Below are 26,606 nucleotides of genomic sequence, written 5' to 3' on the forward strand. Positions count from 1 at the left end.
GTTGGCATCAGCCAAGGTTTATCTATAGTTATTTTAAGAGCTTGAAAACATTCACTGTGCTCAGTACATACTATTCATTGACAGGAATGGTCCTGTCTGCCCTCCAGGCTTATGCCAATCATCTGTATGTAAATTTTTCCATAACAGCAGAAAGAATTTTAATGAGGCATCATGCTACACATTTCCTTCATCATGCTTCCAAGCTTTTATTTTCCATAATACATTTAGTAGCAGATGCTCAGGGATTTCAGAGGGGATCCTAGCTTCTCAGTCAAAGAGTCTCCAAGAGAGCATGACTAACAACAGGCTGTTAAATATGGGGTAGCCAAGGGGCCCTGAACTAGCTCAATCTGTCAAACTAGCAGTCTCCCAAGGGTTCCATTTTTCCTCCCTAAAAAAATGCCTGGAGATGATTGCATTGGAGATGAATCCACATGTGGGGACCTGCAGGTCCAAAACCAAATGCAGCTCTCCATGCCTCTCTATCTGGGCCTCAGAATTCTCCGTAGGTCACCCCCTCCCTTAGCCACACCCTCTTCACAGGTCACACCCCTTACTGATTCTGCTCAATGTGCTCCTAAAATCCTTTTCTCTGGTTGGAATGTGTCCTTGGACTGTGACAATTTCCTGTGCTTGTTTGGATGGGGGATGAACAGCATGGAGGGCAAAGTTATCAGTGGCTCCTGGACACAATGGTTGTATCAAACTTCCATGTTCAAAGCTTAGGGAACAACAGCCGGAGAAGGTTACTGGCCTCATGTGCCATTTGTAAGCTTTCCAAGAGGCATCAGACTGGCCACTGTGGAAAGAGGAACTCAGCTAGCCTTTAGGTCTGATCCAGTGGGCTCGCATCTTCTTTTGCATAAGTTCATCTGATGATTTCAATGCAGAGGTGAGGTTTGAACCAGAGCAGTGGCTCCCCAACTTTTTTTCTCACGGACCACTTGGAAATTGTTGATGGTCTTGGCAGACCACTTAATGATTGTTCTGCCTATTGGAGCAAATGTAACACGCTGTGCTAGATGCGTCATGCTTTTTAAAAGTTGTATTTTAATTTTATTGCTTCTTTTATTTCTTATATTGTATCTTACTATGTTGCAATTTGCATTCCATATACAATATAAGAAATAAAAGAAGCAATAAAAATACAATTAAAAATCAGTATGAAAGTTTAATGTGGACATGCTGCAGACTACCTGAATCAAGCTTGTGACCACTGATGATTCATGGACCACAGTTTGGGAACCACTGAACCAGAGCTTGGAAGTAATTACTTACAAAAAATGAATTACTTGTCATTTATTACTTTTTGAGGAACAAGTGGGTAATTCTTTTACATTTTGATTGTAATAGAACAAGGAGTAATTTTATTACTTTTGAGGAGTAATTGTAATGTTTCCAGCATTACTTTTGGACACTACTTGGGGGGTGGGAGAAAGCAGGGGAAGTCTTCTGCTCCTCTGATTTGTGGATGAAAATCATGTGCATCAAACTGGGCTTCAGTGCAGCATCGCTCTTCCCTCATGCTCTGTGGGTGGGTAGGAGGTGATGAGGGAGAAGGTGGAGAGTAAGACAGGGTGGAGTGGAGAAAACAATTGTTTAAAAATGGATGATGGTGGTGAAGAATGGAATGGAGAGAAAAAGGAGCTGGAGGGCAAGAACATTGATAAAGGAGGAGAAGGAGGCAGCAGCAGAATGGAGATAAAGAACTGTGGAGGTGAAAGATGACAGTGTGTGTGTGTGTGTGTGTGTGTGTGTGTGTGTGTGTGTGTGTGTGCGTGCGCGCACGCACTGTGTTTGGCATGCAAAGCAGCCTCCGCTGCCCTCCCTGGCTCTTTGCTGTATTTGTAGTGTTTTAACATTTTTGTGTCTCAGGGGAGAATGTTTGCTTGGGTGAGTGTCCCTTAGTTAGTGCCAGGGCAGAGTCCGGGAGGTCAGGGCGGGCCCCAGACATGCCAGGGCCCTTGGACCACAGGGCCCTCAGCCAGGGCCCCACCTGGCCGCCCTTTGGAGCTGGCCCTTTGGAGGTGGTTTAGTGAGACAGATTATGCTTGCTGGCTGAGTGGCGGGGGGGGGAGGTTGCACTTGGTCTGACGTGCAAAGATCTGAGTAGTGGCCTCTGCCTCCCTCCCCACCTCCCTTACCAGCGGAGAAACCACCATTGCTATCTTATGGATAAAAAGAATTATTCTACTACCTCTGTATGTGTGTGTTTATTTTTAATGTTGTTTTAGGCTACTTAGTGTGCAGTAGCCAAGGCCAACACCTTGTAGGCACTCTAGGTTTTTTTTAATGTAACTTAAATGTAATTGAAGTGATTACTTTTGAGTAAAGTAATCAATTCCTTTCAGAACAATTGTAACAGTAATTGTAATTTATTGCTTTTAAAAAGTAATCTTACAAGTTCTGCGTTGAACCAGAGACTTGGTGGTTCATATCCTAGGGAGCAATTCAACTGAACAGTGGTGGAACCTCTGCTGCATCTGAAGCCCTGCTGCTAGCAGTGGCGGGGGTGGCTTCCCCCCCCCTTAATTTTTGCTGCACCAGCTCTGAGCAGCAGAATGTTTCCTAGCCCTGCCCCACCTCGAATCCACTCTGTTTCAGGGCCTTATGCCAGCTACCGCCAGCATAAACACTGCCAGTGGTACCCTGTCAATAGCCCACACCACTGGTGGGACATTAGGGGCCTCCACTGCAAGGAAGCTCTCTTCCTGCCAGCAGAGCAGCCACATCCTAGCCTCGTCCAGCAGCACAGATTGGGAGCTATGGCTGCTGTTTGTCTCTTAGCCACTCTGCTGCACCCGCTCTAGCCTTGCACATTACAGCAGCCTAGTGGAATGGACCCTTCTGAAGCAGAAGATCAGGGTTTGAAATATACCAGTGAAAAGTCCAGCTACAGCTGAGTGCGGCCCCAAATATCTAAACATCCAAGTCTTCCCTAGAAGGGAGCATTTAACAGGATGGAGGATGGGAAGTAATAAACTCTCTCAAACTCCGAAGTGCGATTTTGGAATGCATGCAGTATGCTTGCGCTGAAAAATACATTTAAACAATTTGTCTGAAAGATTTATAAACCCGGCATGCTAATTACAGATAATTAGCAGAGTTATCACCCCCCCTGTTATTTACACTGATGTCAGTATTGACCTTTCGCAGCATAGCAACACTTTCAAGGTCTTTCTTCCCTCTTCTCCTAGCTTTACAGTATTTTTCACTGTAGATCTCAAAAACCTATTTTTAAACAATTCTGGAGATCAAGACAGTTCTTTGGACACCTCCTTGCAAAATCTGGTTTGTTTCATAAAATCCATTGCGTTTAAAATAAACACAGAAGAGTGTGCATTAAAAATAGAAATTGCTGTAGAAAAGGAAAGAAAAAAACAGATAGGTTTTCTTGCTGGTGTTATGACACTGTGTGATAATCACTGGAATGAGTAAGCCTACAGCCTGACAGACTCATCACGATTTCCAACAAACCCCCTGTTTAGTACAGTATGCCTCTTTTTTCTTCCAAGGTCATGGAACATATTAGTAGCCATTTGCTTCCTATGGTAACCTAGCATGTATGGTCTCAACATTTTAAAGACATTAACTCATAACAGTTCTGCCAGGGTAGGAGTCTGAAGCAGAAGTCAAGGCCCCCACTCAGCAGAGTAAGCAGGTCTGGCTTGCCACATTTTGAAATAAGTGAAGTAATATGCATTATCATCTACATGGGCTTCTCCTGTGAAACCATTAAATCCCAAGTCTACCTGCACCACTGTTAACTCAGGTGGTGGCTTTAAAAAAAAAAGAGGTCAGGAAAAAGTAAATGCTTAATTTTCAGATAATTTGTGAATAGTTCACAGGCCCACCGTTGAATTCTACTTGTTCAGAAAAACCTGGGACTGTGCAATTATGAGTTACGGGAGTCGAAGGGCAGAATCGCAAATATTTACAGAGCAACTGTATACATATCTATGCAGAAGTGAGGCCCACCGAATCAATCGTGCCTCAATCCCCAGTAAGTATGTATTTATAGGATTGCACGCTAACTTGGGAGTAAATCTCACTGAACACCATGAGTCTCAGCAGTGGCATGTACAGAATTGCACGGTTAGGCAATTCTTTGCTTAAATTAATCAATGAAAATATTTTGATTGATTAAAAAGATGTTCTGATTAATCAGGAAACAGATTTTAAAAAACAAAACTAACAAATGTAATTAAAGCATGGTGACAGGCAACATCTTAGATGAAGATTTCCCTGCCTTTCCCACATAGGAGGAAATTCCTGTTCTAAGAAGGTGCCTGCTGAGTAGCATGTATGTCTCATAAAAAAAAAAAAGTTTGGAGGTTTTCCACTGTTACCTGATTCTTTTTGTAACTAGCAATAGCGGGGAATGAACCTGGAAACTTTTGTATGGAAAGCATGTGCTCTCCCACTACCACTGAGTTTGGTCCTTCCCCATCATAAGCATCTAGCCATCTACATCATGGTCCCCTTTCTGCCCCTGTTCAAACGTATGGGCAAAGTCCTACCCACAGAAGAAGGGGAACAAAAATAATATTAGTATCCCTTTCAACTGTGGGACTTACAGTTGTAGCAATTGCTATGATCTAAATGTCCTCAGATGAGGGCCATCACCGGGATTGGCACTCAAGCCCTTAAGAGAGGGCACCACCTAATACGGTCACACAGAATGTTGGCAACAGCCAGGCAGGCCCAGCATTCCTCTCCAGTCCAGGTGATGACGGTGGTGCCCACCATTTTAAAGCCTTTGCAGTGTCTCTGGGGCCCCAACATAGTGTTGCTCCAGAACAATTCTACATTGGGGCCCCAGAGACATTGTGGGGGATTAAAATGACAGGAGCCACTTGTTGGCTAGGCTTATTCTTATTCTTTTGCTGCTGCTGCTGCTGCTGCTGCTGCTGGCACCACAAAGCAAGAGAAGGGGGAAGCTGCCAAGGAGCCCAAATGATGTGCCAAGATCTGGCCAAACTTGATGCTAGCCCCTGCCTCAGATGCTGCTGCTGAATAGCTCATCGGTGGCACAGAAAATCTGAGGAGTCATCTTGGCTGATCTAAGACTGCATACACACCATGAGTTTAAAGCACATTGCCTCCCCCTCCCCCAAATCTGTAGTTTATACCTCACCAAGCTATTATTCCTAGCACCCTTAACAAACTACATCGCCCAGGGTCCTTCGGGGGGAAATCATGTGCTTCAAATGTGCTTTAAATGTATGGTGTGTATGCAGCCTAAAATTAAGATGTTCCTGTCAACCCAGGAATGGGTGAAGCCTGAATATGTCCGAAGCTACATAGGTAGTAATTTTATTCCCTTTGAGAATAAAATTTTGAGAGAGCTATTGCTAGTCGGGCGGTATATAAATTTAATAAATAAATAAATAAAAATAATAAAGGGCTGGTTGGTTCAAATGTGTAGAAATAGCTTCCTGAACTGTACCATTTTAGACTCAAGGTACAAAAATGTGTGTTTGAATGCTCCCCCATGCCTAGTTTTCTTTTAAAAAAAAAAACACAGATAGAAGATTATACTTTTCTTTCTGTATCTGAATCAGCAACAGTCACTTTTGACCTTGCTGATCAGAAGGCACAACAAACAGCAAAACAGATTTACTGTTTTCTTTTATTATTCTGTCAAGCATGAAGGGCTTTTTTCAAATGGATTTCTCTAATTAGAAAGGTAATTTGAGAAAGGACATTGTGTTGGGGTGCTTTTTTGTTTTGTTTTTAAGCAAGGAGCAAGAATCTCTCCTAAGCTCTGAAGGTTCCCAGGCGCAGAGGAACACAGATATGAGTGCACTACCTGCAAGGAATAGATCATACCATTTCATGCCCAGTGAAATGGATGTCACATCATGCATTTCATTCCTATTTTGCACAGGAAAAGCTTCCACTGGATAGTGCCTATCTATACCAATTTGAGTTCAATGCTATATATTTGCCTCAAAAGGCAACCGAATACAAAAAGAAAATTAAATGAAAATAAAGGACAAAACAATAACAAGTTCATAAACTCACATAAAGATGTCAACAAAATGGATTAAACCAGTTAACTGTAGATTTGTAGAGTTGCCAAAGAGGAATTTCAGTAATAGCCAAATTAAGTCAGAAGTTATAAGTGGGACCTGCAACTAAATGTTACAGTACAGAATGTTCTGGTCCAGGGTTCCAGCCATCTATACTACCAAGATACTCCTTTCCATACTTCCCTAGCCTGCCCTGGCTTTCTGGGGTTTTCCCAAACAGTCAGTTGGCATTCTGTGGCCACTGAGAATGCTCAGGGATTTGCATCTGGACCACAACAAAAGGGAAGGGAAGGGAAGGTTCAACACTTCCCAGCTGCAGCCACAACAAAAAATTGCCCCCTGCAGGACAGTTGCTCTTAGGAAAAAAAGCTCCCATGGGGTCAATCTTCTTTGGGATTACAAGTGGGGAGGGAAGGGTTAAACCTCACCTCCCTGCACTGCAGTTCCAGTGCTAACTGTCCTCCCTCACTTACATCTGTAATTATTTTTTTTAAAGGACCACTGGCACGCTTCCTATATGAACATTTAGCATTATGTGTAGATTGACCCTAAGATTGCAATCTTGCATATACTTACTTGAGGTTAAGTCCCACTGAACTCAATGGAACATCTGAGAAGATATGCACAGGATTGCACTGACTGCAACCAAATGTACACATACACATCACTCAGAGTACTTTGGAGTAAGCGTGCACTGGATTGTGCTGCAAGTGATGCATGGATCCATGCAACGGAGCTGTGGTCATATCAACAATGGGAGAGCCGCTCTGGCTAACCTGTACAAATAAAATTGCCGAATCAGTTATTCAGGATGATATCTGCCGCTACAGCAGCCAGAGGCCTCAAAGCGATAAGCAGCACATTAAGAGCTCTAACATTCCAGAGATTCTCTCAACAACTAAACAGAGAGAATAAATATCTCCAAGTACAATTTTTTGGGGGGAGGGAGTAGTGGAGAAAAAGGAAAAGGTTAGATGGTTTTGGTCACATAGGATTGAATTGAATTGAATCGAAACTTTATTTTTACCCCGCCTTTTTTCCAAACTGGAACTCAGGGTGGCTTACAAATAGAACTACATGTAGGATGAGGTTTTGCTCTCATATAAACCAAATTATTGCTAGGGCAGGAATAATTGCTAGCCCTGGAAACTGAATTTCACCTCATAAACGAGAACAACACAGCTGGTGTCAATGGGATGTTTTCCACATGGTGAAGTCAATGTGCTTCACCTTCTGGCATATTGGTGGATTGCCGTCAGAGGGATCATGCGAACATATAAAGCTGCCTTATACAGAGTCAGACCATTGGTCCAGCTAAGCTCAGTATTGTCTCCCCTGGCTGGCAATGGCTCTCCAGGATGTCAGACAGGAGCCTTCCCCCAGAAACACTGGGGATTGAACCAGGGCTCTTCTTCGTGCAAAGCAGGTGCTGTGTCACTGAGTTACTGCCCTTCCCCACACTGAGCTATGGCCCTGACCCCCAAAAAAGGGAGCATAAGGAACGGCCTTACACCAAGTCAGGTCATTGGTTCATCTAGCCCTGTACTTGGTACATTCACTGTCGGCAGCTCTCCAGGACTTCAAACCAAGAGTCGTTTCTAGCCCTAACCTGGAGATGCCAGGGATTCACTCTGGGATTTGCTGAATGCAAAGCAGAGACTCTACAGCTGAGCTACAACTCTTCCCATCTACAGCCCATGGGATCCAGGAAATCTTTGTTTTTTAAAAAATCTCATTATAGGCTTATTCTGTAACACTACTGCATGTAACTACAAAGATACATTTTTTAAAGATTTCTTTTAAAAAAACAACAACTTTCTGGTCTCCACCATTAGCCATCTTGCCAAAACAGTGGTGATCACAAACTTTTTTAATCTTTTTTTTAAAAAACAGCATTATAGATGTTATAGGAGAGCCAGTGTGGCGTAATGGTTAGAGTGTTGGACTGAGACCTGGGTTTGAATCCCCACACAGCCATGAAGCTCCCTGGGTGACCTTGGGCCAGTCACTGCCTCTCAGCCTCAGAGGGAGGCAATGGTAAACCACCCCTGAATACTGCTTACCATGAAAACCATGTTCATAGGGTCGCCACAAGTCGGGATTGACTTGAAGGCAGTCCATTTCCATTTCCATCATGTTACAGCACTATAACACTTTTTCACTGGAGTAGTATCTTGCTAATATTTTGTGTGTACTTTCAAAATTAGCCCTAACACCTTTTAGCACTGAATTAAATGGGGTGTTGAAATCAGTAGTCACCAGTGAGGTGCTGCAGGTGCGGCATTGCTGCTCTTCCAGCTTCTGAACATGGCGGGTCACTGCCGCTGACCAAAAGGAAGAGGGGGAGGGGAGGGGCAAGGCACAGGGAGCTTGGCATGAGGTGGCAGAGCCAATCCAACAGTCCTGACACCATGTGCCACTGTGCACCGAGCTCCCGGCACTGTCCCTTGGTCAGCGGCAGCGACCTGCCATATTCAAAAGCCCGAAGAGCAATGGTGTTCCACCTGCACTGGCTCTTACTGGTTAAAATGGTGAATGTGTGCTGAGCTCAGCTGTGATAGGTTCTCCTGCCTGATACATTTTTGGCTGTGCCCAAACCTCACCCCCTTGAAAAGACAAGAGTAACACCAAAGGCATCCGTCCCTGTGGAGTAGTGCACCTGTGTGCTACTCTTCCGTTATTCTGAAAAAAGTCAGACTTTCTGCAGGCTGAGAAAAGACAGAAGAATTGTAGGAAAAATACAGGATGACAGTGAATGGATAATAGTGTAAAACTGGATATCCAGTAAAAAGTGAGTGAACAAAGCATGGTAGTATCACACTAAATGCCTACTGTGGAAGCATCCTTATAGTCCTCCTGTTCTGCACCCAGTGATTTCTGCATATGTAAGCTTTTATTTCTTTCCTTTTCTGCCAGCCTTTCCAGACACTCAAGGACTATATATCATTGCTTTCAGCTCCCTCATGCATGCCTCTATGATAACATTCTTTTATTATACAATGGAAAGGCACCAAACTGCATCTTCTCCCCCCCCCCCTTTTCATTAGACAGAAATTGAGGTCAGATTCCTATGGCACACAAACAATTATTTGCAAGGGTAGCCAACATGGTGCCCTCCAGATGTTGCTGGACTACAACTCCCATCATGCTTGACCATTAATCATGGCTGGAGCCGTAGAGGAACTGAAGTCCAACAACAAATCAAGCCTCTGCAGTGGAAAATTTATCTCCCAGCCATTTCTTTTTTGGCGATTCAGATATCCACCAATTTATTACTATTATTACACTTTTCTCCAGAAGATAACATAGATCCTAGATGACTTATTCCTGCCACTTTGCAGTTGAAAAAGCATGCTGATGCAAGACGATCAGTAGCTTGTTAATCTTTGGACCTTTACATTTTCTCAACCACAATGAGAAGCAGCTACTACAATACACAGTGGACTTGAAGTAACTTTTTCTTTTTAAAAAAAAAAACACTTTACTTTCAAAGATTAATTATAACTTCCAAAAAATCAAAAACAATGTACATGAGGTTTAAGTGGATTATTATTTTCACAGATGAGGCAACACAGAAATTTAAGAATAAGGTTGAACGAACAAATAGTAAGCAAATTTAAAAAAAACCTTAGTCCTAATTTTTTCACACACTGGGCATCAAGAGATGCTTTTCCACAAACAGATCCTGGACTGGGATCTACTAGAGGGGGAGGTAATTTGTGCAGATTTTCCCATCCTCCTGCAGCCTCCAGCACCACTTTCCATTCTGTTCTTAAGGGCCATGCAACACTCCAGAGCGGCTTTTCAGGAGACACAAGGGGACTGGGGGAAGGAGGCACTTCAAAATCACCTGTCTCTCTCTTCCTTTAGATGGCACATCCTGTGTGCAGAGTTCCACTCATAGGAACTCTGGATCTAACACATGTGTTTTGTTATATGATTGTCATTGTCGCTGTTATTAAAATTGGAAGTACACAGAAAGACATATATCAGTTTCCAGGATGTCAGGAATAGGATCCTGCTTTCAGAGCAATAGTGATGCTTCAGAGGACCTTTCTGCTATATCAGCTGTGCTTTAGGTCACAGCATTCTGGTACATCCATACTCCCCAACTGAGGGTGGTGTTACTGCTCATGTATTGGCAGAGAATAGAGGATAAAGAGAGAGCCCATTTCGAAGGGCAAAGAGTACTGGATGATGCCAAGCTGGTGGCTTATTTCTCCACGGTACACTTCAGACCTTTCTGTGACATCACTTGGGAATCAGTGATTCAGCCACATTCTCAAATGCTATCACATGGAGTAAAACTTAACCCTGAACATTAGGAATACATTATACTATAATAGGGTTGTCAGAGCATCCCAACAGAGACAGAAATGAAAGTGAAAGTTGCCGATGTTTACTTATTTGTCCCATATGTAGAACAGAAATCAATCCAGGAAATATGATTGGTATTCACTTTTGTTGTTGCTCTCAGTCTGCAAATGGTATGTAATTGATTACCTTCCCCACCACCACCAATTTCCACTGCATTTTCTTTTGTATTGAAATGAATGTGGGTGGAATAACATAATGACAACATAATTTATGTAGTTAATTACATAAATTATGTACGTTATTTAATTTTGACACAGTGGATAGCTAGATGAATAACATAGGTTTTGGCAAATGATGAACCGCAGTAGAACAGAAACAGTGCTGCATGTGACGAATACAGAGTGGAACAAAATACATTGCCATCATATCTCCCTACATGAACCTGTCCGGGATTTGAGATCTTCAGGTGAGGCCCTTCTTGTGCTCCCCACACCTTTGCAAGAACATATGATGCGGACACGAGATAGGGCCTTTTCGGTGGCTGCCCCTAGGCTATGGAACTCCCTTCCGAGTGAGGTGCGATTAGCTCCCTCCTTGCCATCTTTCCGGCGACAAGTAAAGACTGTTTTATTTCAACGGGCATTTGGGATAGAGAACAACCAAGATTAAATGTCATAGGATTGGTGTCTACAGTATATGATTTTATTATTTTAAATTGTCCGCTGTTTTTAACATATGTTTTATGGTTTTTAATTTTTCTCATAGTTTAATTCTATTTTAATTGTATATTTCTGTATGTTTTAATGGTGTTGTTTTTAGTTGTAAGTCGCTCTGAGTCCTATTGGAAAAAGGGCGGGGTAGAAATAAAGTTTATTATTATTATTATTATTATTGTTACATCCATAGACTAGAAACATAAACATTTATCTAGAGCCTCAGGCAGGAGGTGAGGTGGCAGAGTCCTCCTTGGTGATAATTGTGCTATGGAAACACTTTAATAGCCTTGTAGCATGCCACCATGAGGGTACTAGATGAACTGCTAAGACATTTTCATTCCTAATGTCTGCACATTTATATATTAAAGGTCAGCACTGAAAACTCTTGCATGCTCTTGATGTCAGGGTACCATTTGTTCATCAACTTCATAGCACCGTGGTTTAGTGGTGACAATAACTTGTCCCCAAATATTAGATTTAATCATAAAGTATTTCAGTCTATAGAGGCAGCCTAATCTGCTAAAGTTTAAATGGCTGAATCGAGAGCAATGCCAACAGAAGAAGTGGAAGGTGACATCTTTTCCTGCTCCTCTCCCCCCAGCACCCCCCCAGGGATGTTGTCTCAGATGGAGAAAAGGTGAGAAAGATATGGGTTGTGAGCCTCCCTGTGACGGACATTAGTACCACCACTAAGAAGGCCCTGTCTCCAGCAGCTATCCGTGTATCCTCCAAAGGCGTCCAGTAATGACCTCAACATAAATTCGTCTGTCATAGCTCTGTGGGTTTCAGACAGGAGCCTTTCCCAGCCCTACCTGGAGATACTAGGGATTGAACCAAGGACCTCTTGCATGCAAGGCATGTGCTCTACTTCTGAGAACAGTCTTTCTTCTTGGGAGCTGGTTTCATGTGAGTCTCCACTTCTGGGTACATGAAATCCAAAAAATAAATAAATAGTGAAACTTTATATTTTTGGATGATGTGGAAAAGAGGACAGAATTATAGTATACGAATGAGGAGCTATTCAACCTGAGTTTGTAAAACCATTAGAAAATCCAAAGCCTTCAACTGAAATTCCCATATTTAGTTTTTGATCAAGGGGCTTCAGTTCAACAGGCCTGGAGAGGGGTACGTGTGTCAGGTTTTAGGGACCTTTAATGCCTAACAGTAGTTCTACTGGTCAGAAGCTTGAAACACATAAACACTTCTCTGCAGAACATAAGCTAAGCAGAGACTTTGGGGGGGGGAAGTGTACACAAACAGTTGTTACCACATCACTTTGCCGTTACCATAGGAACCCATTTTAATGGGGAACATTTTCCCTTTTAAAGGAGATGAATAGGCGAAGTAGTTAAGTATGTCTGGATTCCACATTCAAGGCCCTTGAAAAATCAATGCGTGAGACAGTAGCTATGTCATTGTTTAGTAAACCATTGCTTGCTTATACGCTGCAATTAATGGGTAACCATCCAGGATTGTCTAATACTAGAGAACACAACAAGCATAAAGAATTCAATAAGGATGCAATGATGTATTCTTTCCTTACTCCGCACCCCCAATTCTAAGTTTCTAATTCTAACAGACACAAAGGTTTTAAAGGCAAGAGATGTGATCCAGATAGTATTGGTCACAAATAAATCCTACCAAAGTCAATGAGACTTTACAATGGTATACATCCTTACTTAAAAGTAAGTCCCATGGAGTTCAGTGGAGCTCCCACCCAGATTAGTGAGTGTAGAATTGCAGCCTTAAGCACTTCAGATTCATTGCCAAGGGGACTAAGTAGCTGACTACTTTCTTCTGGAGTGCCAAATACCACCACTTGCTAAACTACGCAAACTATTATTTCACTTCATTAAAACTTTTGTTGTTATCATTTTCATTTAATCAGTCATTATGCATAAATAAATATGTCTCTGGCATCCTAGCCCCAGGATAAAATCCCTCAACCCAGGGGCAGTGGAGACAAGGGATAACAGCAAAGGAACCCTTGTTCACCCCATCAACAACAGGCAAGAGGTATGGTGGCCATAGCCATCAGCGCCATAACAGGAATTAAGAAGCAGGAAGGTGACCAGGGAGGTTCAGAAGACCATCAAGTCGCAGTGCAATTACAACAGATGCCTCTCAGGGACCATGCATACCTTGTATGAGTTTGAGAGATTTCTGGAAGTATGCACATGGTTTGTAGCACCTCTTTAAAAGGCTGGGTGATGTGGCATATTAACAGGCTCATCCACTGACTCTGGTAGTGGCAGAAAAAAAGATGGAAAGGACGATTAAGGTGCAGCCCCTCTATATCGGAGGTCCGTGGAGAGACAGGACTAATACAGCGTGGCCCAAAGAACCTGACATGCCATTATAACTTTCATGCAGTGCAAATATGTATAGATTTACTTGGAAGTTAGCCCTACATGCCACAATTCAGTAGAGTTAAATGGTCCATGAACTTCAGTTTGTATTTGATCATGATAACTGAGGTCCATGGGACTTACCCCAAGGTGGATGGGAGAACATAGGACTGCCACCTTACAGTACTATATTTTAATCACAGAATTGTCTTAATAGCATGGAATCAATGAACACAGAGATCATAACATTCTGAGGTGGCAGTGCTTCTGCACTTCTTCATTTAAGCCTTTGTTATGCAAAGTTGGTGTTCCACAAGGATATCCTAAGTTAATTGCACAAAGAATGCTGAAGGAACACCCATCACATAGCACGTGAGAGCTATGTTTGTGTAAAGGACGACTATGACAGCTGACTCAGAGCAATTTGGCCTGACATACACAAACAGAGAGTTGGCACATCTCCTCCTCCTTATGGCTTGAATATGATGTTAATTCTTCTCCTGGGGACTTTAAAAGACCAACATAGCCTTTTTTGGCCGGGGGGGGTTTTCATATTTTGCTTTCCCTCCTCAGGACTGCAAAGATTAATTCTTTAAAACTATTCTAATTTTGGGAAAATTAAAAATGGAAAATAGAAATTATGGAAAAACATGGGGAAAGACCATAGCTCAGCGGAAGAGCATCTGTTTTGCATGCAGAAGGCCTCAGGTTCAAGCCCCGCCTTTGTCAGGTAGCGCTAGGAAAGAACCATGCTTGAAATCCTGGAGAGCTGCTGCCAGTCAGTATAGACAATACTGGGCTAGATGGACCAATGGTCTGACTCAGTATAAGGCAACTTCCGATGTTCCTAATACATTGTCCAGCACAATCCTATGCATATTTGCTCCAAAATGAATCTCAGGCTGTGAGCACACTAGTCGCCCACAGCAAACATTTCCATTGGCCACACCTGGAGGAGGAACAGGTTGATCTGCCAATCAGTTGTGAAATCTCTTTGAAGAGATTTTTTTTAAAAGCACTCAAGCTGATCCCACCAGGTTTTAAAGTAAAAAGGGGTGGGGTTGACTAGCATCATGTGCCTCCGTTTTCAGCCTAAAATAGCATTTGCCTTTTTTGCAGCCATGCTGAACTGTTGGCTCATATTCAGCTTGTGATCAACAGCAATTCCAAGATCCTTCTTTCATATAGTATCATGGGAACTACAGTTTACCTCTCACAGAGCTACAATTCCCCGCACTGTTACCAAAGTACATTTCCCACGATTCTTTGGGGAAAGCATATGTTTTAAAGATATGGTAGGTATGCAGCCTGAGGTTTCAGGGCTAAGGGCTGTATCCAGTGCTACCATTCCACTTGTGCAAGAGAACTTCCCTTTCCTCTGTTCTGCAGCCCCTCGCACTGCAGGGAGCAGTTTTGGGGAGGGGTGTGTGAAGTGAGGAGAGGAAGAGGAAGTTATTTTGCATGAATGGAATTCTACTTGGCAGCATTGGATACAACTCTAAATATATTTTCTTGGTCTACAATGTATAAAATGACTTATTTGGCAAATTAATTGATTAACTTCCAGGGTGCAATACTAAACTGACTGGTTCATTGCCTGAGGGACATTAGAATGAGACTGAAGGCCCACAAAATGCAGATCCACCACCTCCTCCCCAAATTACTCCTATGGAAATGCTTCTATGTGCTCACCTGGTTAAGCCACCAGCAGATGTTTGGCCACATATTTCCCAAAAGGGGGTGTAGTTGTGGACAGGGAATGGACAGCATGGGGAAGGAGCATGTCTATGCTGAATATCCTCTCATTTCACAGACATGCCCACAAACCTGGCAGAAATCTGCACCAGGACAAGACCTAGCAGAAGTAATTCTATATAGGGTAAAAATTGCTCCTAACCTCCCACCATATTTTTGGGGTCCCCCACTTTCTGCTCAAGTTGGGAATGCTTTGGATAGAGTGGAGCTACTGCTGATGGAACGTGGAGCCAAAGGATTCCCAGTCACAGAACTCCTTAGGCCACCAACTTCAAAAAGCTCACCTGATTAACACACACACACACACACACACACACACACACACACACACACACACACAGAGTTATTTGTTAGAGTGATTTATACCCTACTGTTTAACAAGTTTATTATAAAAACTGTAGGCATCATCTTAAGAGGCATGCCCTGTTTTCTCTCATACAGGAGGGAATGCTTCTTTCCGAGATGATGTCTGCTGTGACATATGCATCTATCATCTAAAACAAGGGTCCCCAAACTGTGGTCTGTAGACCACCAGTGGTCCCTGAGCTTCATTCAGGTGGTCCACAGCATGTCCGCATCATATTGATGTGTAATTGTATTTTTATTGCTTCTCTTATTTCATATATTGTATTACAAGTTGAATTATATGGAATGCAAATTGTAATACAATAAATTGCAATATAAGAAATAAAAGAAGCAATAAAATGTAGCTGAAAATCATACAGCACCGAGCACAGTGCACTGCAATTGCTGCAACAGGCAAAAAGATAATTAAGTAGTCCGCCAAGACCATCAGCAATATTCAAATGGTCTGTGAAGAAAAAAGTTCACCACTGCTCTGAAAAAAAGGAAACAACTTCTTGATTCAGAACAATTGTTTTTACCCACATGCAAATGTATAAAATAACTGATTAATTGGTAAAAGCCCATAGGATCCAACAACTAAGACAGCCTTCCCAAATCTAGTGCCATTCAAATGAAGTTGGACTACAACTCCCATCATCCCTGACTACTGGCTATTCTGTCTGGGGCTCATGGGACTCAAGAGCTGAACATCATCTGGAGGGCACCAGGTTGGGAAAGGATGAATTAAGACTTCTGTCCTACTCTTTTCCTATGAAAAATGGACACTCCATAATCCAACCAAGGAACTTCAGAGTGTTTAATTAAGCTTGACAGAAAGAATGATGTTCTTTTCCCATCACAACCGGTATGTATGGAATTTTTGTCTGGGGGATTGCTCAGACCTTATTTCTATCCTCTACACTTTGCCAAAAACAGTCTTTCTGAAGTGCGGGAGAGTATTGCTTGAGTAAGGCCCTGAGAACATGACCCTGGATAGGTTACAAAGCCAGACAGAGAGGACAGCCAATCAAAACCCAAGTTAATGAGCTAGACAGAGGTTATGCCAGTTTGAATTGTTAACGACACATGCAACATATTACATACATCTCTGGGATTTAACGGTTGCTCCAGATCTTTCTTTTTTTTATTTCCATTTTTTTTTAAAAAAAGTTTGGAAAATAATGTTGAGTTGAGTTTTCTGTAGTGAGATGTTGCCACCAGCATCTTCTAAGAGTAGCTATTGCAAAGGAATTACTCTTCTGGCCACCCATCTGCAATATACACTGAAAGCACTACAATGCTACTTTAAACAGCCTGGGCTTTCCCCAAAGAATCCTGGGTTGTGAAGGGTGCTGAGAGTTGTTAGGCGACCTCATTCCTCTCACACAGCTACAGTTCCCAGAGTGGTTTAATAATCAATTCCTTTTCCCAGGAAACTGGAAATTATAGCTGTGTGAGGGGAATAGGAACGACTGTTTAAACTGGCATGACACTGTTTTAAATATAAGGTGTAACCAATGGGGCCTGAAATTAAGGGTGATGAATGGGAGCAAGCGAAGCCAACAGGTGGCTAGCTCAAACTGATGAGGTCCTCAGAAAACAACTGTTGAGGGATAGGTAAACTGAGACACTGAGGGCATCAGGCAATTGCCCAGACTCCACAACCAGCAAAAAAAGGGCTTTCCAAGCCAATGGCACTGCCATTCTCACTTTGCCTAGAACAACAACAACAAACTTTATTGCAGACTAAGCCATAGGCCATGTGCAAGGTTACAAATGTACAGTAAAAGAACAATAGATAGAAATATTTTTAAAATCAGTGTCCTGCTAAAATAAATGGGTTAACTATTTCAGGGCATTGGCCCTTTTACAAAAATTTTCCTCAGTTTTTGGGCCGCCAAGGCGAAGTTGGCGACTGCCAGCGTCACTGAATTGTTATTATCACATAAAAGAAAACTGACCTTTTCTTCGTCTGTATAGCAGGTTAAAAGGGCTAAAATTAAAGATAAATATTTCCCTCTGGGGTTTTCGTGTAGAGGGCAGTAAAGTAGGTAGTGGACTAAATCTTCTATTGCCTTACATCCGTAGACACATTGGCGTTGAGCCACTGGTATGCCGCTGTACCTACCCTCTATATAAGCCGTGGGCATAGCTTGGAATCGGAGGGATGTAAAAGCTCTTCTGATGGGGGCGGAGTCGAGGGCGTCTAAATAATTAGACATAAAATGGTTAAGTTTGAAAGATGGGAACCAAATTGAGTAAGCAGTCCCTTCTATATGTAGACGATCTTGCTCAGCATCCTTATCAAAAATCCAGTTACGGAGCGCAATGTTGCTTGATTCCATTAACTTTTCCAGGGGGAGGTTATATTTAGTTAGAATTGTCTGATAGATCTTTGCCCAACCTCCCACTCGCATTTGTTCATACCAGCAATGTTTCACTAGGGTTGAATCCTCCGTTTTTAGGATTCGGAGCCAATATCTTAGGTAAGCCAAGTCAATACGTGCCTCGACTGAGGGAATCCCCAGTTCTGCTCTGAGATGGGCAGCCGGTGTTCCTGGGGGGAGGCCTAACACTTGTTTCATAAAACTATTTTGAATAGTGTCTAATTGAGTTTTTGCTGTAGCCCCCCATAATTCTGATCCGTATAGGATCTTCGGTATTATTTTGGTTTTTAGTATTTTTAACATTGGGGGGACAAGTTGGCCTCCCTTTGTAAAGAAATTTTTTTTCATTAAACCAAGGGCTCGGGAGCCGGTTAAGGACATAGCCTTAATCTGGGTTGTCCAGGAGAGTCTATTTGACAAATATATACCCAGGTATTTGAAATTGGAGACTTGTTCCAATGGGACCCCATTTATTGACCAGCTATTCTTCGAATTCCTAAATTTGCCGCATACCATGATTTTAGATTTGGCTTGATTAATTCTTAGCTTCTGGGAGTGGCAATAATCTTCCAATTTTAGGATCATTCGTTTAAGTCCTATTTTTGTTAATGAACATAAAGCAAGATCGTCGGCATACAAAAGCATTGATATTTTTTGTGTGTTAATTGAGGGGAGGGGGAAATCAGGCGATGATAGAGTCTCCACCATATCGTTAATAAAAAAATTAAATAAAAAAGGGGCCAGCAAACACCCTTGTTTAACTCCCCTATGGACTGGGATTTTAGATGATAGAACACTATTAGTCCCTTGTCGTACCTGTATGACGTTTGATTGATAGAGAGCTCTTATCAGCCATAACAGCCTTTGATCTATATTTGTTTGTGACAATTTTTGCCAGAGAAGGTCTCTGTCTATTGTATCAAAGGCCGCAGCAAAGTCTATGAAGGCAATATATAAGGATTGATTCGCTTTGGCTTTAGTTTTGCTTATGAGATGTTGCAAAATAAATGTTTGGTCTATTGTGCTCATTCGTGGCCTAAACCCGGCTTGTTCTTTACAGATTATTGAATTTGTTTGTTCCCAAGCCATGAGTTTGTTAAGGAGCATTCGGCTAAACAATTTCGATGTTATTATTTTATTATTTGTTATTTAATTTAATTTATATACCGCCCTAAGCCAAAAAGGCTCTCTGGGCGGTGTACATAGAAGATAAACAAGAAAATATATGAATAGAACAAATATATGAAAATCAAAAAGCAAAACAAACAAAGAACAGAAACCAAACAACATCAGAACATACCAGCAATGAAACACTGTTTTAAAATACACTACAAAACAATTTCTTTAAAAAGAATATTTAAAATTTTTTAAATTTTTAAAATGCCTGGGAGTATAAAAAGGTTTTCACCTGGCGCCGAAAAGATAGCAGTGTCGGCGCCAGGCGTACCTCATCGGGGAGACTATTCCACAATTCGGGGGCCACCACCAAAAGGCCCTGGATCTAGTCACCGCCCTCCGAGCTTCTCGATGTGATGGCACTCGGAGGAGGGCCTTAGATGTCGAGCGCAGTGTACGGGTAGTTTCGTATTGGGAGAGGCGTTCCACCAGGTATTGCGGTCCCATGCCGTGTAGGGCTTTATAGGTCAAAACCAGCACTTTGAATTTAGCCCGGAAACAAATAGGAAGCCAGTGCAGATGGGCCAGAACAGGTGTTATATGAGCGGACCATCTGGTCCGCGTCAATAGTCTGGCCGCTGCATTCTGGACTAACTGTAGTTTCCGAACTATCTTCAAGGGCAGCCCAACGTAGAGCGCATTGCAGTAGTCCAACCTAGAAGTTACCAGAGCGTGAACAACTGAGGAGAGGTCATCACTGTCCAGATAGGGACGTAGCTGGGCTACCAATCGAAGATGGTAGAAAGCGTTCCGTGCCACCGAGGCCACCTGGGCCTCGAGAGACAAGGAAGGATCGAAAAGAACTCCCAAGCTACGAACCTGTTCCTTCAAGGGGAGTGTAACCCCATCAAGAACAGGATAAACATCCTCCATCTGGGCAGTGAAGGCACTCACCAGCAGCGTCTCGGTCTTGTCTGGATTGAGCTTCAGTTTATTAGCCCCCATCCAGTCCATTATCGCGGTCAGGCAACGGTTTAGTACGTTAACAGCCTCACCTGAAGAGGATGAAAAGGAGAAATAGAGCTGCGTGTCATCAGCATACTGATGACAACGCACCCCAAAACTCCTGATGACTGTACCCAGCGGCTGCATGTAGATGTTGAAAAGCATGGGGGACAGTACCGATCCCTGCGGGACTCCACAACGGAGAGTCCAGGGTGTCAAGCAGTGTTCCCCAAGCACTACCTTCTGGTGACGACCCACCAAGTAGGAGCGGAGCCACTGCCAAGCAGTACCCCCAACTCCCAACTCCGTGAGTCTCCCCAGAAGGATAGCATGGTCGATGGTATCAAAAGCAGCTGAGAGATCAAGGAGAATCAACAGAGTCACACTCCCCCTGTCCCTCTCCCGACAGAGGTCATCATACAGGGCGACCAAGGCTGTTTCGGTGCCAAAACCGGGCCTAAAACCGGATTGAAATGGATCAAGATAATCAGTGTCATCCAAGAGCCCCTGGAGCTGGCCGGCAACCACCCGTTCCAGGACCTTGCCCAGGAACAGAACATTCGCCACAGGTCTATAGTTGTTCAGATTATCTGGGTCCAAGGAGGGTTTCTTCAGGAGTGGTCTCACCACCGCCTCTTTTAGGCAGTCAGGGACCACTCCCTCTCTTAAAGAGGCATTTATTACCTCCTTGGCCCAGTCGGCGGTTCCAGACCTGCTAGCTTTCACCAGCCAAGAGGGGCAAGGGTCCAGAACAGACGTGGTCGCCCGCACCAGTCCAAGGATCTTGTCAACATCCTCGAGCTGCACCGACTGGAACTCATCCAATAAATGGGGACAAGACCGTGCTCTGGATGCTTCATTAGGACCAACTGCTATAATATTGGAGTCTAAGTCCCGACGAATGCAAGCGATCTTATCTTGAAAATGCCTGGCAAATTCATCACAGCGGGCTACAGATGAATCTATAATGTCCCAAGGGCCAGAATGTAAAAGCCCTCGTACAATTTTAAAAAGCTCCTCTGGGCGGGAGAGTGATGACTTAATAATATCAGCAAAATATCTCTTTTTTGCTACCAAATAGGCTTATGGGTCGGTAGTTTGACGGGATCGTTGGGTCACCTTTTTTAAAAATTGGGACCACTATGCTGGTCAACCATCCCTGTGGAATTAAGCCTGTGTTGATTATGCAAGTAAAAAGTGAAGCGAGAAGAGGAGCCCACCATGCTAGATCTTGTATAATAAATTCGGGTGGTAAGATGTCTTCACCTGGTGCTTTGCCTATTTTTAAGTGGGATACTAACTCTCTTAATTTCTTCCGGTGTCACCGGAGGCCAGGGAGGAAGGTCCTTCAGCTTCTCGGCGATATTTGCCGGTTTTGGGGGGAGGAAACTTCCAAAAATTGCGCTAAAGTGAACCGCCCATTCATCATTTATTATAGGGGGAATATTAATGTGATTTATTGGGGTTATCTTTCCCTGGAGGAATCTCCAGAATTCTGTTTCGTTCTTCTCACAGGTTACTCTTGTTAGAGTTCTCCAGTTTGTCTGATAGAAAGAAATTTTCTTTTGTTTTATTAGTTCTTTGTATGCCCTTCTTCGTGTTGTTAATTGCTGGAAGGTATCTGGGGAATTATTTAAGCGAAATATCTTAATTAGCTTAGTAAGTTGTTTTTTGGAGGTTCTACATTTCTTATCAAACCAGGTTCTAGGCTGGGGCGGAGCTGATGTCTCTGTGAGGTCCGCAATTCGTGGGCTTAGCTCTGTTAATAATAATTCATACGCCTTTAAACAGTTTTGGGAGTTTGTTATGGCCATTTGATGTAACTGGGTTATGGGTTGGCTGGACAACAATTGATGGGCTTTTGTCCCAATTTCTTGCGACCATTTTAGGCGCCTGCGCCTACAGGTGGACTCATTTTGGTTGTAACTTCGTCTTTGAGTGGCCTGCAGTGTAACCTTTATTGGTAGATGGTCACTCTCTGGTCTTGATAAAACGTTAAATTCCTTTATTCTATTTAACAAAGGGTAAGAACCAAGAAAATAGTCGACTACGCTAGCCCCCGCTCTTGCTAGGTCACTTTGCCTAGAACGTCTGAAGCAGAAGGTCAGATTTATGCAAGAGAATTCTCATCTGAGGAGGCTTACACAAAATGCCTTGTCCTAGGGCAGGCTGGGGAACCTGTGCCCCTCTAGATGTTGTTGGGCCCAGCATAGTCATTGGTCAAGGGGGCTGGGAGCTGTAGTGCAACCACACCTAGAGGGCCTAGCCTTGTCACAGGCCTTTCAAAGCCCTGGAGCAGGGACTGGAAGGTTTATGAAAGCATCTGGGAACAAGCTACACAGTCACACTGTGAAAGGAAAGCGGAGGACAGGCCCACCTTAAGTCTGGTTCCGGAACAAGGATTCCAAACTGATAAGGTAGCATGACTGCCCCAAGAAAATGTGGCAGGAAGTACAAGTTCAGCACACCCATAATCACAAACTGTGGCAGTCTGTGATAGGGCCAAGGCATATGGGGAGGGTGCTCAGGCATAGGCCTAGCCCAGCAGAGGGGAAGCATGTCTCTTACATTTTTTAAACTGCAGAACATCAGTCAATTCAGGGTAGTTTGGGAAGAGGACCATAGCTCAGTAGTACAGCATATATTTTGCATGTGTAAGTGTAGGATCAGGCACAAAGCCTCCTGGATGCCCTTGGAGCCGTCACTGCTTCTCAGCCTAACCTGGGCTATTGTGAGAACCAAGGGAGGAAGAGAATGACACACCATGTACTCCACCTTGAGCTCATTAGAGGAAGGCCAGGTTAAAAATATAAAATATTCCTATACACAAATAGCAAACTCATTCTTTGAGTGAGGATTCTTATGTAGTCAAAAGGGAATTATCATAACAGAGGGGTATCAGTAGGTATAAGGAAACCCCAGGATATATAGAAGTGCAAATGCAACATAATGGCCGATATGATGACGATCAGTTAAAACTCACAGATCAGAAGCTGTACACATTCAACTTGTAAAACATATTGAGCTTTACAAAAGTTCCTCAGCCAGTTGAAATACAACTTTTAGCTTTAAATTAGAAATGCAAATTATCTTGCACAGAAGTGTTACTATTTAACCAGCTAGTGTGCAGCAGGAACTCCATCAAAGAAAAAGAAAGCGTCTAGCCTTTGGTTGAGTATTTTCCACATTCTCTGACTTCCTCTATGCTAATCTGACACAAAACTGAAAACCTATTGATTGATTGATTGATTGATTGATTGATTGACTGCACTTGTATACCCCCCCAGAGCCGAAGCTCTCTGGGTGGTTTACAGCAATCAAAAACATTCAAACAAATATACAATTTAAAACACATATTTTAAAAACAATTTAAAACACAAATTTAAAATTTAAAACAATTTAAAACACATGCTAAAATGCCTGGGAGAAGAGGAAAGGCTTGACCTGGCACCGAAAAGATAACAGTGTCGGCGCCAGGCACACCTCGTCAAAAACATCATTCCATAATTTGGGGGCCACCATTGAGAAGGCCCTCTCCCTTGTTGCCACCCTCCGAGCTTCCCTTGGAGTAGGCACCTGGAGAAGGGCCTTTGATCTTGAATGGGTTCGTATCAGGAATAGGTTCGTATCAGGAGAGGCGTTCCATCAGGTATTGTGGTCCCAAGCCGTGTAAGGCTTTATAGGTCAAAACCAGCACCTTGAATTGAGCTTGGAAACATACACGCAGCCAATGCAAGCGGGCCAGAATCGGTTTTATATGTTCGGACCGTCTGGTCCCTGTTACCAATCTGGCCAATGCATTTTGCACAAGCTGCAGTTTCCGAACCGTCTTCAAAGGCAGTCCCACGTAGAGTGCATTGCAGTAATCTAATTTGGAGGTTACCAGAGCATGGACAACTGAAGCCAGGTTATCCCTGTCCAGATAGGGACATAGTTGGGCCACCAGCCGAAGTTGGTAGAAGGCACTCCGTGCCACCGAGGCTACCTGAGCCTCAAGTGACAGAGATGGTTCTAGGAGAACCCCCAAGCCACAAGCCTGCTCCTTCAGGGGTAGTGCAACCCCATCCAGAACAGGTTGGACATCCACCATCTGGTCAGAAGAACCTCCCACTAGCAGCATCTCAGTCTTGTCTGGATTGAGTCTCAGTTTATTAGCCCTCATCCAGTCCATTGTCGCAGCCAGGCACCAGTTCAGCACATTGACAGCCTCACCTGAAGAAGATGAAAAGGAGAAATAGAGCTGCGTGTCATCAGCATACTGATGGCAACGCACTCCAAAGCTCTGGATGACCGCACCCAATGGTTTCATGTAGATGTTGAACAGCATGGGGGACAGAACTGACCCCTGCAGAAACCCATACTGGAGAGTCCAGGGTGCCGAGTAATGTTCCCCAAGCACCACCTTCTGGAGGCGACCTGCCAAGTAGGAGTGGAACCACCGCAATGCAGTACCTCCCACTCCCAACTCAGCCAGTCTCCCCAGAAGGATACCAAGCGGCTGAGAGATCAAGGAGAACCAACAGAGTCACACTCCCTCTGTCTCTCTCCCGACAAAGGTCATCATACAGGGCGACCAAGGCTGTTTCCATGCCAAAACCAGGCCTGAAACCCAACTGAAATGGATCCAGATAATCGGTCTCATCCAAGAGTGTCTGGAGCTGGCCTGCAACCACTCGTTCCAGGACCTTGCCCAGGAATGGAACATTTGCTACCAGCCTATAGTTATTAAGATTTTCTGGGTCCAGGGAGGGCCTCTTCAGGAGTGGTCTCACTACTACCTCTTTCAGGCAGCCAGGGACCACCCCCTCTCGCAGAGAGGCATTAATCACTTCCCTGGCCCAGCCGGCTGTTCCATCCCTGCTAGCTTTTATTAGCCAAGAAGGGCAAGGATCCAGCACAGAAGTGGTTGCACGAACCTGTCCAAACACCTTGTCAACGTCCTCAAGCTGCACCAACTGAAACTCATCCAAGAAATCGGGACAAGGCTGTGCTCTGGATACCTCGCTTGATTCACCTGCTACAGTAGGACCTCGCTCATACAGCGGGTTAAGTTCCGGACCCCCGCTGTAAAGTAAAAACCGCTGTAAAATGGATCCCATTGACTTACATTGACCAAAATGGCACCTGGCAGCAAAAAAAATGCCATAAAAGCGGAACAAGCGCTGTAAAGCGGGACCTTTCTAAAATTCACAACCGCTGTATTAGCAGAACGCTGTAAAGCGAAGTGCTGTAAAGAGGGGCCCTACTGTATAACACTGGAGTCTATGTCCTGGCGGATGCTAAAGATTTTATCCTGGAAGTGCCTAGCAAATTCATTACAGCGGGCCTCAGATGGTTCTACCATGTCCCTGGGGCCAGAGTGTAATAGCCCCCAGACAATTCTGAAGAGCTCCGCTGGGTGGCAGATTGATGATTTGATAGTGGCAGCAAAATATTGTTTTTTTGCTGCCCTCACTGCCCCTAAATACAGCTTACCATAGGCACTTCCCAGTGTATAATTGCATCCACTAGGAGTTCGCCTCCATCTGCACTCAAGCCATCTCCTATATTGCTTCATCGCTCTCAGCTCTGGGGTATACCATGGAGCTGTACGAGCTCTACACAGGAGAGGGTGCTCAGGAGCAATCATCTCAACCCCCCGGGTCATTTCTGTATTCCACAGTTCAACTAGGGTTTCGACAGGAGCGCCAGCCCTATCAGCCAGAAAACTCCCCAGAGCCCTTTGGAAACCATCCGGATCCATTAGTCTCTGGGGGCGGGCCAGCGTAATAGGTCCTCCACCCTTGCAGAAGGGAAAAGCCGCTGTAAGACTAAACTTCAGCAAGCAGTGATCTGTCCATGACAGAGGGACTGATGTAAGGCCCCCCACATTCAGATCACCAACTCCATGTCCAGACGCAAAAACCAAATCTAGAGTATGCCCTGCTACATGTGTTGGGCCAATGGCATATTGGGACAGTCCCATGGTTGTCATGGAGACCATGAAATTCTGAGCCGCCCCGGATAAGGTGGCCTCGGCATGGATGCTGACATCCCCCAGAACCAACAGTCTGGGGGATCTCAACAGTACACCTGAGACCACCTCCGTCAGCTCAGCTAGGGAGTCTATTGGGCAGCGGGGTGGGCGGTACACCAACAGAATCCCCAGTCTGTTCCGCGGACCTAACATAAGGTGCAAACACTCCAGACCAGTAGTCACATGGACAGGGTGCTTGCAGAGGAACATGGAGCTCCTATAGACCACAGCAACCCCCCTCCCCGACCCTCAGGTCTACCCTGATGCTGGACCAGGTACCCTGGTGGACATAGCTGGGAGAGACTGACTCCCCCTTGCCCACCCACCCAGGTCTCAGTTATACATGCCAGATCGGCTGCCTCACCCACAATTAAATCATGAATGAGGGAGATCTTATTATGTACCGATCTGGCATATAGCAGCACCATCCAGAGTCCTGAGAGCTGGCTGATAGGACAACCAACAAACCTGTGGGTGTGGGGAGCACCGGAACAAGGCACAGTTGTTAACTGCCTGGGCTGCGTTCCCCTTACCTGGCAAGTCCTCCTCACAACACCATATCTCCC

General features: G+C 44.0%; 1 protein-coding gene across 19 annotated transcripts in view; it reads right to left on the bottom strand.

Moving 5' to 3' along the window:
* PDE4D (phosphodiesterase 4D) overlaps positions 1-26,606 on the bottom strand; it is a 1,048,840-nt gene that overhangs the window by 224,905 nt on the left and 797,329 nt on the right. The window contains exon 1 of one of the 19 annotated variants that reach the window (XM_061618499.1): positions 6,612-6,702. The exons of the other annotated variants lie outside the window; for them this stretch is intronic. Within the exon in view, the coding sequence (XP_061474483.1) occupies positions 6,612-6,700 (89 nt within the window). The 5' untranslated portion in view covers positions 6,701-6,702. Of the gene's footprint in view, positions 1-6,611; positions 6,703-26,606 lie in introns of those variants that run through there. 19 annotated transcript variants of the gene reach the window in all.

This window comes from Rhineura floridana, chromosome 1 (assembly GCF_030035675.1).
Source record: "Rhineura floridana isolate rRhiFlo1 chromosome 1, rRhiFlo1.hap2, whole genome shotgun sequence".
Classification (NCBI taxonomy): domain Eukaryota; kingdom Metazoa; phylum Chordata; class Lepidosauria; order Squamata; family Rhineuridae; genus Rhineura; species Rhineura floridana.